A 13,731-nucleotide genomic window follows, 5' to 3' on the forward strand; every position below is an offset into this window, starting at 1 on the left:
ATGATTGAAGCTGGGAAATACTGGCACCACTCTACATCCTTATCTTTGTATTTGTGGAATTTTTTCCTAAAACATGTTTGGACTTTTGGGAAAGGAGATTATATTTTGGGAATGTTTGACTATTTCTGCCTGTCCACAGTCATATTTTACCCATGACTACAGAGAGTGGCTGAGAAAGAAAGTTTATTTGTGGATTCAACACATAAAAATAATTATCTAAACAGAGTAAATGACATGAGAAAACATGATTATGAGATGAAATGTTGAAATTATGAGATAAAAAGTCATTTGTGTGAAGATGGCCACTGCGTATAAAAAACAATTCAAGGTCAACTACTGTGAATCATTTTATTTATAAGGACATGACACACAACAATCAAAACAACAATTTCATCAGATTGTTTACAAATCATAATATATTGCAAAAAATCTAATCATATGGGTTACTTGACTGAAATTAATCAGCTACAATTAAAGCTGCACATTATTCATAAAACACTCGACCCAACAAGTTAGAGACCATGCAAATGAACCTCACTGTCTAACTCGAGATCAACCTTACAGTGAAGCAGAAGTAGGGCCTCCTCGTCAAGTTTCTTTAAAAGTATGAAAAAGTCAAAAGTTCGGACTCGAGAGGGAGATTCCCGTCTGCATTTGAAAGATCTTGACACAAACGACTTGTACAGAGATAAATGAGGGTAGCAATAGTGACTGCATATGATATACTGTACATATCAGTGCCATAAATGACATGTTTCAAAAATAGTTTTTATCAAAAAATTAATAATTCAGATCTTTTCACACAAAACAAATAGTTTTTTTTTTCTGTAGCTTATACAAGGACACTTATGGCCAGGTTACTGACGATAGATAATTTAAAGGAAAAAATACCATAGTGCTGTTCGTTTAACTCATGGGATTCAACTTACCAAAGTAGAATTACTCATCTGCACTGTGCTTTCAATAATTGCTTACACTGAAATGGGCAGCTAGTGGAATATTTCCAACAAGTTATACTCCACCCAAAATCTATTTTAACTGACATGAATTGAAGCTGACCGCAAGATAAGTTCACCTAAAAATGAAAATTCAGTCAAGTTTCAAAGTCCAAAAAAAAATTTCATGAGCTTCACAGCGATACAGTGTTGCAGCATTCTCCTGAACAACTGAAGTAGATGGGAACTTGTTTCAAAATGTAAAAAAAAAAAAACAACGGCAGAGAAACATGAAACGGCTCCATACAGTTTGCCAGGCGTAATCCAAGGATCCATAAGCCCTGAGATCTCAAACTGGTTTGAAAAGATGTTATTTACACCGTTTTTTAAAGAGAAAACCTCGACTGTAGCTGAAGCGTTGGTGCACACCCATCTGAAGTGGGTCAACAAGTTTGTCAAGGGTGTAAATAACGTCTTTTCAAATCAATTTGGGATCTCAGGGCTTTTGGAGACTTGGATTACACCAGATAAACTATGTGGAGCCATCTTGTGGTTTTTTTTGGGTTGTTTTTTAACAGTTTAAAACAAGTCCTCATCTACTTCAGCTGTTTAGGAGAATGCTGCAACGGTGTTTTGCTGCGATGCCCGAATTTCCATCAGCGCGAGGGTGAGTAGATTTCATTTTTGGGTGAACTTATCCTTTAAATATTTGACACCGAAGTGACTGATTTCTGGTGGAGTATTACTTCAAAACCAAATATACATTTTCTGGGCTTGGGGGCTTTTCATTACCAACACTTGAATACAGTAAATCCCATCATAATGCACAATCAAATGCATTAACTTACAAAAGAAATCACTTGAACCAATCATCAATACAACTGTGAAAAAGTGTTGATTTTCTTCTGATAACAGTGGTGAGATATATATATATATATATATTAACACACACCTCAGACAGCCACATCCTGTCAGCAAGTGAAATGAATTCATTGTTGAAAGTAATAAATGCTGGAAAACTAATTAATGTGCCTTCCACTGACAAAAAGTGTCTCTTGCACAAGTCACTCTATTGACACAGAAATCTAACAGTACTTCTCAGAACAAAAATATACAATGTATTTACAGCAGAATATCTTCTATAAACTCTAGTGGGAATGATCGACGAGGAAAAATAAAGTGTTTGATGATTAACGTGGGTGTCGCCTGTCCCTGATTGTCAGTTGAGTCGTAACAAGAGGGAGCTTAGCATCAATTTTCCAAACCTCATTAAATGGCGCAAAAAAAAAAAAAGTTTTACGCAATAGCACCTAAGACATCACACATAATGAACTCACTGAAAACAATCAACAGTATGATGAAGCACAGAAGAGACCTCAGATGTGGCTTACGACTGCATTCTAGCGAACAGGTGATAATTATCAAAACTACAGATCTGAAAACATGATCTGTGCTCATATACACATGAAAACGCCACATCCTTCCAGCCACAGATAACAGTTTGAGAACCAAACGTGCTGCTATTTCTCTCTTAAACTCTAAATATGATGTGCGAAATAAAATAAAGCTCCCAGATCTTGACGTATTACAGACTGTATAGGTTGATAGCTTATGTGGTTGTTGTTATTGTGCAAGTGGAATTAGTAGCCTTAAAGAAATACAGAAACAGGAATGAGTAAAGGAAAGGCTGGAATAGAAGAAAAAAGAAAGAAAGAAAGGCACAGATGCAAAATTAATAAAACTGGAAAACCAAGCACCTCATTTCCACATGTACTCTCTTTCTTGATGAAGCCTAAATACAAGGGGGTCTAATCACATTGTTGTTTCTCCAAAACCTGTGCATCTTCCAACAAGAACAACAAAGGACTATAAAAGTGCAGCTGCAAGAGCTACATTATAGGTGACGAAAGCAAAGAGCAACCCAACAAGGGTTTATACTGACAGGTCAGTCTCAGAAATCTCGTTTTAACAAAAGTCGCCTTTTAAGTAAAGGTATTATACAATTCCTCCACTGTGAAACTACATACTACATTCCCTGTAGTGAAAAATGTGCAAATTGTGCAAAAGTCACGCACAATCTTCTTAAGTAATTTCACTACAACTTCCTTAAACTTCTGAAGGAAAAAAAGATTTATCCTGCAACCATATTATGTGTGCAGCTAGTTGATACCCAAATCTTTTTTGTTAAAACTGTGAAGTCTAACACATTAAGAAAAATCACTGACAAGAAATTTAAAGGGAATACATTAATGTTTAACAATTCATGATTGAGAGCTATAATATCTTCGTTTTTGGACATCACACCAATCAAATTAGGAGCAATCTGTCTATGGAAAACTAGATTTCATATCAGATAAATACAATCAGTTCAATTTTTCCTGTAGCATTCATTAAACATATCATGTGGAAATGCCCTTTTTCAGGTGATAGTAACAGTAACGTGACTTCAACGTAAAGTGAAGAATCGGTTATGATTTAATTAGAGATGCACCGATTCCAATTTTCTTGGCCGAGTACGAGTTCTGATTTCTTTTAAAGTCTGACCTTTCTTTCTTAACTAACTTTAACTAACAGCATGAAAAAAACTATCATAACCTTTTTTTTAATGGAAAATTCGATTGTATGTTCGTAATGAAACACTGACTGATAAGTAACACATGAAAATAAATACATTTAAATGGCCTGTTACTGAAACTTTAGCTCCCTCTTACAAGCATTTACACAGTGTATACTGGTATATCCTGGACTCTTATTGTGAAAGGTAAAAAATTCGAAGGAGTCTTGCTGAGTCTTGTATTTGACGTGAGCGGAATAAAAAGTTCGCTGCTCAATTCATAACCCTCGACTACAATGTTTTACAATCCCAAAAGAAAACAGGCTGAACTGAAAACAAGACATCCTGACGTCAACTCCCTGTCTCTGCTTCGCTCCATGTCTGTGTGGACTCTACTCCTGCAGTGAAACACACGGGCAGCAGAGAGGAGAGGAGAAAGGTGTTTTAAAGCCCATTTTTTGGGTAAATAACATAAAATATTTAGTTTCTTTCTTTCCGTACAGGCTGGTGGCATGTCTGTGATTGTGACTGGCACAGAATCGGATATATCTGACACTGACGGGCCAGTCGCTGGTCGTGGCAGATCACGCTGAAATCTGGTCCCTGGCAGATAAATCGGTGCATCTCTAGATCTAATCATGGTTTCACTTCAGTTGACGATTTAACAGGGGTCACACAGTTGGGGTAAAAAGGTTCTCGGTGTGAACTTAAATTTAACCAGATAAACAGCGAGGGGAGGTAGATGCAGTAAGAGCAAAATGGCATATATATATTAATAGGGGCCTATATTTAATTGAGTGGAAATGTTGCATTAAGCAGCGAGAGTGACTTTTTTTGTGCAAGGCAAACTGATTGACAAAACATTTAAAAAGGTCCTATTTGTGAGAAAAGTCGATTTTTGAGTCTCATTCAAAACTTGACAAATACGGACACTTTGGGATGTAGGGCACGTCGGCAACCATCCCAAAGCGCCAGCATTTGACGAGGTGGGAAACAAATCGACAAGCGGACCTGAAAGATAAACTCTACTGCAAATGGGATGAGAGAATATTTCTCTCTTTCATTACACTTTGGTTGCTTAATCTCTCGATGTACATTCTGGCGCAAGAAATGTGTACCCATCCACAATTACAATTCTTTTTTTTTAAAGGGGAAGTGCTAATTATTGTTTCATCGATTTTTTTCTATCAGGTTGCACTTGAAAAACAAAAAACTAAATATTAGTTTTAGACAAAATGCTTAAAGAAAGAGCACAAAGTTGCAATGGGACTTGTTTTGGCAAAATAGGACACATGAGATAAAGTGCTGCTGAAATTATAAACAGAAATGAATTCATCCACCCCTCCCTTCAGCCAAAGGTTTCACTGGATGAAACATCAGGGGAGGAGTTCAGTTGAGACCTGGTCTCAGTGACTCTGACTAAGGGGAACTCTGAGAAGTCTGTGCTGTGTCCTCGAAGACTTAATTGTCCATTGGCAACAGTAAACTGTGAAGAGGATCCAGATCTCGATGCCTGGAAGTGAGATTTGAAGTTCTGATCGAAGGAGCTTATTTGAAAAGTCTGCAGTATGCCTTGTGAAGAGTCTGTCTTTTTGGAGGGCGATACCTGCTCCAGAAAGTCCTCCTCAGCTGGGGACACTGCCGAGGGAGGGGTGGTCTCGTCACCTGAAAATGAAAATGAGTGCTGGGAGTCCCCGACCAGTAATCCAAAGTGAGGTTTCTCTAAAGTGGACCGTAGTGGAGAGCTCATCCCTGATTTGAACCTGCTGGGGGAAGGAAACTGTTTCTCGGTGGAGAACAGAGGTTGTCCAGCTAAGGTGGGGTTTTCTGAGACCAAGCTGAGGCTCTGGCTGGTCAGGTAGCTGTCGTTCTGGCTGGTCCTCTCCAGTGCTTGCTGGAGAAACTTGGAGTACTCTTGTAAGAGGCTGACCTTCTCTGTAGCTGGCTGAGCCTGGGCAGAAGAGGCTCCGAGGCTCTCCACGGGACTGCCATCTGAAACATCTGAGGAATTAATGGATATGCTTGACGTAACCTCTGTGTCTGCCACACTGAAGGAAATGTCCGACTGCCCGTTGGCCTTGTTGGAATAATGGTCCAACAGCGTCTGAAGAACCTCATCAGGCAGCACGTTCTTGTCATGTGTTGCTTTAATCTCTGCGCTGATGGGCTGTGGCTCCAGAATGGTGGCGGGCACAGTCTCGTCGATGACGGTTGACACCACAGTTTGTGTAACAGATGGCTGAGAGGAGATGCTGCTCGTGTTCAGGCTGTAGTCCCGAGTGTTGTTGGCCATCGCAGCCTGAAGGTAACGTTTCTTCTTGAGGAACTGCATGGCGTCATCGTAGTTTGTGCTGCTGGCTGCTGGCTTTGCTGGTCCTCCTTGAAGAGTTTCTACTGACTCCAGTTCGGTGTTGCTTTCTACGTCTAAAAGGCCTTGCTTGTCCACGATTTCAAAGGTGTACTGTGTGACCTTGGTATTCTCCTCAAAGGAAGACAAAGACGACAGGCAGGGAGGGGTTTGCTCCGTGGACTGTTTCAGACTCCTCTTGGGGATTTTCTTCAGGACTAGTTTGGGAGGAGTTGTGTCTTCTGATGACACGTCTCCCTCTTGGTGCTGGCTAGCCGTTTCTTCAGGAAGTTCCATAGAGTAGTCTGCAATCACATACTCATGTTTGACTTTGGAGGACACAGCATAGAGAGGTAGACCTTCAATTTTATTCTGTCTCTGCTCCTCCTTCTCCTCCGTTTCGACCACAGTGACAGTGTGCCCATCTGGCTGTGCAGTGGTGGAAGCGCCCAAACTTTTGTCTGCACACTTTTGGCGCTTTTTCTTGGGCAGTGAACACTCTTTGGAGAGAAAGGGGAGGCCTAAAGAATCTGTGTCACGCAAAGGCCCGACTTTACCAGCTGCCTTGTTGGTCTTCCTCTCTCTGTTCTCGTGACACATTCGTCTGTGCTTTAAAACCCGGTCTGTTCTGGAGAAGTACTGTGGAGAAAAGAAAAATACATTTATTCAATTATATCAGTAAAGCTCAGTACTTTCCACTTTCCATTCTTCAAAATATTTTTAGTGACTTCTCTTATAAAACTTGACATGCTCATTTTGCTGTAGAGCTGCAATGATAAGTCGATTAATCGAAGAGTCAACAAACGTCTTTGCTCTCATTTATGACAGTAAATGAAGAGTCTTTGGGTTTTGGACTGCTGGTTGGACAAAAGAAGCAATCTGAAGGCGGTTTTAAAATCTGCCTATGTAGAAATGAATAGGATATTGTCAATGTTTTAGCATGTTATCATTAAAAGTTCTGTAGTGAAATAACAAGAAAGTGGTAACAGATGTAGCATGTATTTAAACAAAAGAAAATAAGAAAAAAAAGTGGAATTTTTCCGTGTAAACAACCTTCGTGGCCATGTGAGTATAGATTTCTGAGTTTATGAGGTGTACTTGAATGCACCATGAAGTCTCTATTGCCCTGGACTTTGAGAACCCCTTCACTAATGAGTCTTTATTTTTCATGGCAACAAATATTGATCTAACTACTATACAGAGACTCTGACCACTGTTTTCATCAGTTCATTCTAGGGCTGTAACAGTTTGTGTATTTTTGCCGAGTCATCACTGTCCAGTCTAGCAGCCACACGCAGACTACACTACACGGCACGCAGATTGATGCACATAATGTGAAAACAGAGTTCAATCTCAAGTTTCACCTGTAAACTTTTAACTGTGCAACATTTGCATCAAGCGCTGAGGTTGGCACAACAAGCTGATTGGAGTGCGAGCCAGACGCTACCATCAGCTAGTCTTCAGCCATTTGTGTGTGAATGTGTGAACGAGAGGCAATATTGTTCAGGTAGAAAAGCGCTTCATAAATTCAATCCATTTAGCATTTAATATGACAAGCCTAAATTAAAACACAAAAGCTGGAAGACCAGCCTGTGTACTGTGTGCGTGGGAACGATTCAGGTTCATGGACAGCTATAATGGAGATGTGGATAAGACAAGGAGGACAAGGTGTGTCAGCAATGCTCAACTGTTGTAGGATATGCGAAAGGAAACACATCTAAAAAGCTAATGCACATCTGACTGCATCAGCCAGATGAAAAGAAATGTATCCCTATTGGTCGTTCCCCTTCTGGGCAGACCTTGCACACAGAAACTGTGATTTCTGTGTACCATTACACCCCTACTTCACCCTTTATGTTCTGTGTTGACATTCTGCAATCTGGCACAAATACAGACCACTAATATGAGCACCAATCCAGAATTCCCATTAAGATCTAGGCCGCCCAATAAAAAATTATTCTAAAACCTAAGGCATTGTTTGAAAACACCTCCTAAAACCTGTGGGTTTTCTGAAAAACTTGACAGAATTGTCACGATTCACTAAAACCTTCATTTCTCAACCTCTGGAGCAGAAAGAAACTTGAAAAACTATTTAAGAGCTTAAGACTTTTGCTTAATTGGAAATTATTGCCTTGGCTCTAATGTCCATGAACAAATAACATTTGAGTCTCTTCAGTCACATGTCCTGAAAGTGACAACATAATCCAAAATCCCGAAAAGGTTGCATCCCTTCTTAATGGGTTAAATACCTGATTTTCCACCATTGTCAATTGTCTCGTTGCTTCCAAATGCACTATGCGCTATCCTAGCTAACTAAAACAGAGTTTACCTGGTGACAGTAGTCACACTGGTAGGGCTTCTCTCCGCTGTGAGTCCTCTTGTGTCTCTCCATGTGGTACTTCTGGATGAACCTCATCCCACACTCATCACAGCGAAACGGTTTTTCACCTAAACCAAAAGAAAAAAAAAAAAAAAAAAGACAAGATGATTCACTTGAGACTATAATGACAAGTAAAAACTTCGATCATGCTGATTACATTCATTCTCACTCACCAGTGTGGATTTTCTCATGTCTCTGGAGAAGATATTTCTGAATGAAGCGCATGTCACACTGGCTGCACTGAAATGGCTTCTCACCTGGAATTTTAATCATAGATATGAACCTAAGTATATAAATCCAGTGTCAACATTATCTCTAATTTCAAAGTAAGATATTAATATAAAGGCATTTAAAAACAATTCATACCTGTGTGAATGAAGACATGCCTCTGTAGATGGTAGTTGGTTCTGAATGCAGCATTACAGTGAGTGCAGACGTGACACTTGGGATTTTGTATGCCCAGTGATACCTCATCACTGATGCTGAGAATCTACAACAGCAGAGACAACAAAGACATACAGTCGTGTTTGATTCACCCTCACAGCTGTCACAGTGCAACATTTTAACTGAGATGAAATTGACTTGCACCTTTGCTGGTGAACGCTGCTTCCTTTTTTTCTTCTTGGGACACACCATCAGGTCCTTCACTCCTTTTTTGTCTTTCTTTATCTGGACAGGTGGCTCAGTCAGCTTCAGTTCCTGCTTGATGCTCAACTGTAAAAGCAGGACCACAGACGGGCAAGACATTTAACAGGGCACATGACGTACTTTGAAACCCACCCACTCATCGAGCAGCTTAACCAGGTCAGACAGGTGCTATAGGGCAAGCAGAGGACAATCTACGAATGTGTGAGGGGACCTCAACATGGAGCAGCTGCTGCTTCTCCACAATTAACCAAGACAGATGATGTGGTTCAAGCATTCTCTGACATTCATCAGAGGATGCTGAATACACAAGAAGGAAATCTTCAGTTCCTAGAGAGCTGAGGACATGCTGAGAAATCACATCCTCCAGCTGATCTGAGAGCGTTTGCAGGTTTCCTATCTGACTTAATTGAAAGGGATAGTTAGGGATTTTTTAAGTGGGTTTGTCCAAATGCTTACAAGCCAGCCCCAACCTACATAAAAACATAAACAAAAAACATGTAAATCAAGACGGGATGCCCAATGTTAGCAAGTAACTTTTCACTTCTCCAAAGCGGGGCGTGCCAACCACCATCAACTGTCGGTAACACACCGACTATGGATAAATACCTTAAACAACCACACTGCATAAAAAACAAAACTATCCCTTTAAATGCTGTCGCCACATTGTAAGATTTAGGAATTATTTTTATGCAGCCTCAAACCTGATCCTGTGGATGGGTTCAGGTTATCTTTGATGTTTACACTCGGAGTAAAAGTCTTTTGAATTCACATGTGCTGCGTCTTTATTCTGCTGTAAGGCAAAGTCTTCCATTTCAGAGCGCTGCCTCATAAAAAGTAATCACTTAAAACTTCTTTTGAATTATTTCATAAAGTATGAGTGTCACCAGCAGTTAACTGGGGCAAGAGTGGGTTTCACATGTGTTTCAGTGTTGAAGGAACTGATGTCCCATACCAGATATTTCACGCGTTGACATGAAAAGAAACTGATGATGTGGAAACCCTCGGACAGTATCCACACAAATTATCACATCAAAACACGGACTGCTTCTTAACCAGCATGAACTCACTGGCATATGAAGCAAGCAGGGAAACTTATTGGTGAGTTTTAGGGGGAAATGCACTCCCACCTCGCCTCCTCCCTCCTCTTCTCCGCCTCCACCATTCTTTGTCATCTCCTCCTGCATCATCAGCTGCTCCGGAGGGACCAGGTCATGTGTAACCAGCGAGCTCCCCGTCAAGTCCTCATCTTCGTCTTCATCGTCATCGTCCTCCGCCAGCAGAGGGTGGTTCGCCAGCGATCGCTCCCCCAGGGTCATCACCACCAGTCCTCCTCCGCTGACCAGCCCGACTCTCCCTCCTCCATCTATTCCTCCGCTGCTGCACTTCAGCAGCATGCCCTCCAGCTTGTCCTCAGTGTTCATCTTACATAGAGTAGTTCTTGAGTCTGAAAAAAAAGAAAAGAAATGGAGAGATGTCTGGATAATATTGTCAAGCTAAATGTCAAGTCATGTTTTGATCAATGTGACATCAGAGAAGGCAGATGTGAAATCACACACATCCAGAGGTGGGAAGTAACAAAGCACAAATACTTTGTTACAGTACTTAAGTAGATTTTTCAGGTTTCTGTACTTTACTTGAGCATTTATTTTTCTGACATCTTTCTACTTTTACTCCCTACATTTTAACACAAATATCTGTACTTTCTGCTCCTTACATTTTCATAACAGGCGTTACTTTTGTTGTTGTAAACGACGAAATGCCATGAAAACAAAAGAAGACAGGAACAGATAGGGAGACTCAAATGGGGAATAAAGGTGTATTAGCGTCACGTATCTTCAGAGACCCGACTTTTTGCTGTGCTCGGGACAATTTGCCAACCTAAAGTGTTGGTATTTGACTTCCTGGAAATGAAACTCAACAATCAACTATCTTTCTGGTGCGTTTACGAACAGCTCGGACAAAATCCTGCTGATTCTACCTTAAAGTTTAATAGTCTTTCAATTACATTAATATGACGGTAGGGTTCAGTTAACTTTGCACAGGACTGACTGGTAGAAATGTCCTTCAGAGGGATACTTTACCTTTTATACATTGAGTACATTTCAGAGCCTGTACTGTCTTACTTTTACTTGAGTAAAGAATCTGTGTACTTCCAGGTTTCCCGTAAGCTTGATAAATTATGACGGTTAGCTAATATTTCAGCTTGCAAAAGGTCACTCTCAATTCCTGGAATCACAAAACCTCCAAGAAGGTATTGCACAAGTTAGCAACACTAGTCTGGTTGGCCGAGTTTCCCCAATCCTAAGAAAGTGGTCTTTATGATACTCAAGGGCTGTGTTGTTATAAATATTATGTATATTTAATTCACTAATTGCATAAGATCACTTCCAACCTTACATGAAATAAATTGACATAGGATCCCACTCTTCTACACCTATTCACTCAGCTATGTCTCCTCCAAGTGTCAACTTTAGTAACTGGGTCAGCTGTTGTTTCTGTGATATTATCTTACAAAATGTACTGTAACAGTGTAAAGTGATAGTGAGCTCTCAAGCAGCACATAAAGTTGAGCATTAATTGGCAGGATGCGCCGTTCTTACGAGCTAAGGTCGGAAAACGCTGCAAGTCTTTAATGCCATTTATGTTAGCTAGTTAGCTAATATAACGTTTCTTGACTCATGAGCCAGGCAGGTTATTTTATTATATTTCTATACAAGACGGCGAAATGTCAGTCTACATTGACAACAGGATATTTCTACAGCAAGAAAAACAGATATTCTTTTTTTAACACAGCAACATTACACTGGTGTTGTCGTTACACTTCAACAAGACCTAATTAGTCAACTAACTAGCGAGCTTAAAACGGTAAAGCTAGCTAACGTAGCACTTGTGGGCCGATTGGTAACAGGTATGACACTGTAGCTAGCTAATATTCACTGACCCGAGAGGTAGTACGGCGGGTAAGTAGCTGTCACGGTTTAAACACACACCAAAGACCACTTACTCCCATATGTAAACACACTCACTGTGTCACTTAGGTTAAGTGGGTTAAGTCTCTTGCTAGCCAGCCAGCCAGCTAGCTAGCCGCGCTTGTCACATCACATTAACAACAACTGCTGAGGAAACGCAGGAAGGGAGAAGGATGTGCCTTCAGAATAAAAGCTCGCTCAACACGTCAAATGATGAAGATGTCGGTTGTAGCACTAAAATCACTTTTCGACTGTTAAAGTAAGTTGTTCATAACAACACATGAATACTGCCAATAAATCTGTTTACAAACCATATTAATCAATCCAGTGCAAGGTCTTGCCTGCGCACAAGTTCATACCTGTTATTTCGAGTAGCTTTTATCGATTAAAATAGCTTCAGAGGCGTACTTTGTAAAAACACAAACAATTCACAGACCAGTCATTCCCGCAATGCTAATTCGGCATTTTTAATCATACCATGCATCACACAGAGTTCACATTACCATCAAATCGCTGAAAAGCGCATCGCTGAATGCTTTACTTTGAAGGCGGCGACCGGAAGTTCTAACATCCTGTCACGTACTTGACAGACGTCGACGGCCTGTTTGAAGCTAGTTAGCTAGCTGCTAGCAAGTGACTGCAAACATTGCTCTGTCTCTGTCGCTGTAATATTCAGTTGACACAGCATCCACATGGCGTTAGACGCATCTTCTCACAAGCGGTATTCCACAATAAATCCCGGCTCACGTCGCACGACATTCAAGGCACAAAACGCCACTTTCGCTTGCACATTTCCCCCAAAACTTGTCGGCGGGGCTACTCCGCTAGCGCCTCCAGCTTCCTCAGCCACTTCTGCCCCAACAGGCCACAATGTTATTGCTTGCTAGTAAAGCTAACGTTCGCTAACTAGCTAGCTCGCCGCCAGGACAAATAATAACATACGTCTGAGCGACGCACAAGAAGTGATACATCAACAAATAAAGCCGCACGGTTTCTTCTTACCTGCTACGCGTCTTAAACCCGTATTGCTGTCATGATTGTTATGCAAGACTACAGTGTAATGATGGTGTGCGGAATAATCAAATACACCATCACACTTCATGAAGGCATGGACGTGTCTATCTGTCGCCATCTAGTGGCGAGCAGCGGCCAGTGCGGGGCAGTGCGCTCCTGATCACTGATGGTGTTCAGTCATGCTTCAGTTTGGCGACCTACTTCTATAAATGATCTTTAATTATTATAATGTCTTACTAATTGTCACCAGTCTTTTAAGGCTTTTTAATTAGTCGCTCAAAATATATATATATGTTTATCAGCTAATGCTGTCTATCAATAGGCTGCACTCTGATTTGTGGTATTGAATCCATGCGGAAATTAATCATGACCCTGTTAGTGGGTGAGGGTACGTGACAATCAGTTTCATGCAGTCGTGTTTTTTTTTCTTACATGTGAGGCTGGTATTTCCCGATATTAAAGGCTGATATTGACCTTGTAAGTTACAAAAGTGCCGTTGTGGGTTTGACATTTCATTGACGCACATGCCATATTTAATGCTCTTGCATCTCCAGCTGCACCAAGAGTTGTCCATGACATTTTAACACCACCTTTCCTTCATGATAGGATTTTCGTTAATGCATCAGCATCTAGACCAACCTCACAAGAATGAGGTGAAACGGCAATAAAAGGCGGATCAAGTGGAAACGTGTTTAATGCAATAACCATCTGTATTCATCTGCTAATCCTTCGACTGACAGCTTTGCCACAATAAAGGATGCTGAGGGTCGTGATAAGATGATAGCCTGTCACGCCGAGCCATCTCTCTCTCTCTCACACACACACACATGCACACACACACGCGCACACACACTCCGCTGAGAGGAATACTAATCAACCTGTTT

The 13,731-nt window shown here is 40.8% G+C and overlaps 1 protein-coding gene across 2 annotated transcripts; it reads right to left on the reverse strand.

The window, feature by feature from the left end:
• Positions 1 to 334: 334 nt before the first annotated feature.
• Positions 335 to 12,893, reverse strand: znf148 (zinc finger protein 148). 2 transcript variants are annotated; one of them, XM_073473512.1, is made up of 7 exons: positions 12,836 to 12,893; positions 9,932 to 10,308; positions 8,805 to 8,930; positions 8,583 to 8,706; positions 8,390 to 8,473; positions 8,166 to 8,284; positions 335 to 6,475 (listed from the first exon to the last, which is right to left on the reverse strand). In XM_073473512.1, the coding sequence occupies exons 2-7, from the start codon at positions 10,283 to 10,285 to the stop codon at positions 4,838 to 4,840; spliced, it is 2,445 nt and encodes an 814-aa protein (XP_073329613.1). In that variant the 5' UTR covers positions 10,286 to 10,308; positions 12,836 to 12,893; the 3' UTR covers positions 335 to 4,837. The 2 variants fall into 2 exon arrangements, with proteins under 2 accessions (XP_073329613.1, XP_073329614.1); XM_073473513.1 differs by having other exon boundaries at positions 9,992 to 10,308; positions 12,836 to 12,869.
• Positions 12,894 to 13,731: the final 838 nt, after the last annotated feature.

The sequence above is a fragment of the Pagrus major genome, chromosome 9 (assembly GCF_040436345.1).
Source record: "Pagrus major chromosome 9, Pma_NU_1.0".
NCBI lineage: Eukaryota > Metazoa > Chordata > Actinopteri > Spariformes > Sparidae > Pagrus > Pagrus major.